General features: G+C 33.8%; 1 protein-coding gene across 1 annotated transcript in view; it reads left to right on the forward strand.

The window, feature by feature from the left end:
• Positions 1-4,373, forward strand: part of AP5M1 (adaptor-related protein complex 5, mu 1 subunit) — a 21,599-nt gene that overhangs the window by 13,885 nt on the left and 3,341 nt on the right. Inside the window, exons 6-7 of the mRNA XM_008589286.1 lie at positions 70-188; positions 3,045-3,141. Of these exons, the coding sequence (XP_008587508.1) occupies positions 70-188; positions 3,045-3,141 (216 nt within the window). The remainder of the gene's footprint in view (positions 1-69; positions 189-3,044; positions 3,142-4,373) is intronic.

Consider the following 4,373-nt stretch of genomic DNA (forward strand, 5'->3'; position numbering starts at 1 on the left):
TTTTTTTTTTTCATTTGCTATAGAATCTACTTAATTTAGAATAGTTGATTGGTGTATTTGTGTTTTTAGGCCAGAAGTTCCCCAAATCAATGGAAATTAGTCTTTCTGGAACTGTAACCTTTGGAGCCAAGAGCCATGAGAAGCAGCCATTTGACCCAATTTGTATTGGAGGTACAGCATATTTAAAGGTGAACATATTTCTGTGGCTCACTACATTAGAACCCCTTCCTTTGTTTCTAAATTGCATATATCTAATTGATTTTTTATGTTTTTCAGCAGTTTTTTGGAATTCTATTCTTTTTGTCTGGTCTAAGCCCTTTTGTGGATTTTTGTTTGATTCTTTTTGTTTAGTATTAGTCCCTTTTTTTTTCACTTAATACTTAAAAAATTTTAAGGGAAACAAGTATAACCTAAACACCCTAACTTAACCTAGTTCTACCCAGCCCTTACTTATCAAATTCAAGATATGTATACAACAAATATAGATGTAGTCCTTGCCTTATAGGGATTTTTCAGTGATTCACATCAGCAATTGATCAGTGCTAACTGCCTTTGGTGTTTCAAGGATAGAGTGAGCATCTCTGACTAAAGTGACCAAAAAAGTTTTGCAATGAAGATGGAGCTTAAGCAAAACTCGGAGACCTAGATAATCATGAATATGAAGCCTTGAAGATTGACTAACATTTGTTTAGATAAAGAAATGACTCAAGAGAGTGAAGAAGGATAAACAAGGCATGCTTAGGAACCAGTGATAGAAACAGTAGTACTACATAAGGCTGGATGTTATTTAGCTTTGGATTTTAGAGGGTTTGAATCTGACTTTTATTCCTTTGGTTGATGATGTATTTTTGGAGTAGGGGAGTGTGTTATTTCACAAAGTGATACTTTTTGAATGTCCATCTGGAATGGATGTGAGGAAAGTGAGTGAAAAAGCAAGAGACAAAGAAACCATTGTATAGCTATAGTGTTAATATGCCATATTAAAGGTAATAATGATGCTGAGCTAGTGTGTTAGCAGCCAAAAGAGAAAGGAAGGGAGAAAAAGGAAGGACTTCTATGAGAGCCATGATAAAAGAAAAGCTTTGACCACTAGTTAAATATAGAGACAAGAAATAGTTATGTCACAGATGGTGTTGTTTAAAAAATTATGTAACTTAAACCAGACTTGACGCTCCAAGAAGATAGAGGCTATGTGAATCTTTCATTCATTGTTTTATCTCCAACATTTAATCCAGTACCTAGCACATAAATATTTGCTAAATGGATGAATATACTTAGAAGAAAATACTGATGTGGAGAATGTTGGGAAGGAATGGACTTCATATAATATATGTTGCTGCTAAAAGCAACATATCCTGATGTAAGTGTCCAGTGGGTAGCTAAAAATCTAAAGCTTGATTCTCAAGAGAGAGCTCAGCTGTATATAAGGATTTAGTAGTTATCCACAGGGAAAAAATAGTTGAGGCAGTGGAAATGCATAAGATCAGAAAAAGATAAAAGAAAATAGGGGGAAGATTCAGAAGAAACAGTGAAGTCAATTGAAGAAGTGATCAGAAAGGTAGCAGGAAAATCTAAATAGAATGGTATCAAAGAAATTAAAGAGATTGAAATCTACACATAAAGTCAATGAAGGAAAGTGTGGTAGTGAAGTCAGTAGTACACTGGAGATAATTCATTTCTTCTGTCTTGGCTTCAACTATGTCCACAAACTTTGTTTCAAGGATTATTATAAAAATTTCTGCTTCAGATATTTCTCAGAAAAAATGTTAAACTTTACCACATTATATGTCCTTCAAAGGTAGGGATTATGATTTTTCTATTCATTTCCATTACATCCATTACATCCTAACCAGTTACAGTTCATTGAAAGCATGTGATACATATTTGTGTTGATTGAATCTCAATTATGTGGAAATCAGCCTTGCCATAACTTCCAGAATTCAGAATTATACCAAACAAGCAAGCAAAAGCCCTTTATTTTTTTCAGAGATAATTTGTGTTGCAACAGGAACATAATTGCTGAGATCTGAAAATTACATCACATCCTAAATCACATTCTATGCACGTGATCAGTTAGTTTGGCAATAAAAGGAGAAAGTTAGGAACTGGAGAAATTTGCAGTGAAGGGAGATAAGGGAATAGTATAGAAAAGGTATCAAGATACTGCAAAATCAGGAGCATTTAGCAGCAGAGATGAGGAGAACCACAGCAAAAGGAGACTGGAACTCTGTAAAACATATACCTTCTTATAGTTCATGTGAATTTCATGGTGACTTAAAGGCACCCTAGCACTGTGCCTTCAGAGAAAGTACTACTGGCTCACTATTACAGAATAATATTGTAATTGGCATTTATAGTGGTAACCCCACATAATCAATGCAGTCCAGGAACTATGGATTACATTTTAGAAAAGCTTTCTAGGTGAGGTAAGGGGTAACTTCTAAGCTTATTTCTGTAAAATTTAAGTTTCAGTTTTCTGGAAAATTAAGTACAGCAGCTCATTCCCCCCAAACACAAGATAAACTGATGTTTTACTGGAGAGTGTATATGTTCCTGCCTATAAAAGAATTATGATCTGAAATATATCACAACCATGTAGCCCTTGGGATAAAAAAAAATATACCAGATACCAGACAGCATAGGGGAAGGAACAACAGCTTTTGTAGTCAGTCAGTTCCACTACTTGCATTCTGGGATGCTAATTGCTTTCATCTCTGAACCTCAGTTCCCTCTTTTATAAAATAGGGATACCTTGCAGTGTCAACTAAAGTGCATGTTAGTGAAGTGCCTGGTATGTGTTAAGCACTTCGTAATGGCAATCTTACAAAGAAATTGCGCTGATGCAAAGGGAAAAAAAAAGTGTGTAGTACATATATGTGCATGTATACACACACACACACATAATTCAAGTTTAATATTTGTGGTATTTATTTTGTGAACTGGGTGAGATAAATTCCCTAAAATTGTGTCAAGAGAAAAAAATATGACCATCATTTTTAACCAAAAAATCACCTCAATTTGGTACATTTCTTTCCTTTTTCTAGCTTCGTTTTAGGATCTTAGATTACACTCTCACTGGGTGTTATGCGGATCAGCATTCAGTCCAAGTTTTTGCTTCAGGAAAACCAAAAATAAGTGCGCGTAAGTTGTATAGATTCAAACTAACTTAAGGGAATTAAAATGGTATTGTGTAGTTATTACCTAAGGTAAAATTAAAATGTAACAGAACTTAGATATTGGAGAATAATTCCAATTTATAAAGTTCTGGCCTGATCTCACCCTGCATAAACACTTTGAGTACTTTACTTTGCCCTCTGCCTTCCCCTCTTTGTAAATGGCCTGGATGAGCAAGGATTGTGATAGAAGTGGGCTTTAGTATAAAACTGGATTTGTTTTGCTCTGATGATAATAAACTTTAATTCAGAGGGAGTTCACAGGGGCTTTGGTGTTGGACAGGCAAGAGTTTGAGTGTGGTTCAGACATTTTATTGGCTGTGTAACTTTAGGCAGGTTAGTGAACTATTGAAGTTTTAGTTTCTGCATCTATAAACTGCCAATAATAGTGTTATTTACCTCAGGATTGTTATGAGGTTTAAGTAAGATTATATTGGCCAAGTACTTAGCATAATGCTTGGCATATGGTATGGATTCAGTGGATGTTAGATATAATTATTACTAAAATATTTAAAATATTTTTAGCAAATGTTGTAATCAATGAGCATTATTTAGCACCTTCTCCATTCTACCAATAGGAAGACTAGTTCCCTGCCTTCAGTGAGTTTAGTAGCAGAAAAAACAAAACAAAACATATTTTATATGAAAATTTGGGGAGACAAAATAAATTTATAATTGAATTTTAAATTATTTAATTCAGATCAAATACATGTATGTGACATCAAATAGAAAAGTAACTAGAATGAGGTATTGTTAGCTAAACTTAAGCAGAAACCTTTCGCTTCATACATTGAGAATAAAGCTATAAAATATTTAGATAGGAATCTCAATTAAAAAAATTCTTGTTATTATTATATTTAGATAACTATTTCTTAAACTAAGGATTAGGGTCCCTAAAAGAAGAATAAGACAGGACTCTGTACATGAAAGTTTCAAAAGAATAACAGAACTCAGAACTACAGAATTCTAAGCAATTATTTGTAAGTGGCAATAATAAATTCTATGAATGTAACCATAATAAGCCAGTATTCTTTATCTCTATAAACTTTCCCTGTGTTTTCCCTAACATCATTTTTTTAAAAAATAAATGCATAAATATAAAATAGTATTCATAATGCACTTTTTTTTTCCTTTTTGTCTTTTTTCATGACCGGCAACGGATCGCAACCCTCAGTGTCGCGCCCGTACCGGACCAGGACC

Source organism: Galeopterus variegatus, unplaced genomic scaffold (genome assembly GCF_000696425.1).
Source record: "Galeopterus variegatus unplaced genomic scaffold, G_variegatus-3.0.2 Scaffold135, whole genome shotgun sequence".
Lineage (NCBI taxonomy): Eukaryota > Metazoa > Chordata > Mammalia > Dermoptera > Cynocephalidae > Galeopterus > Galeopterus variegatus.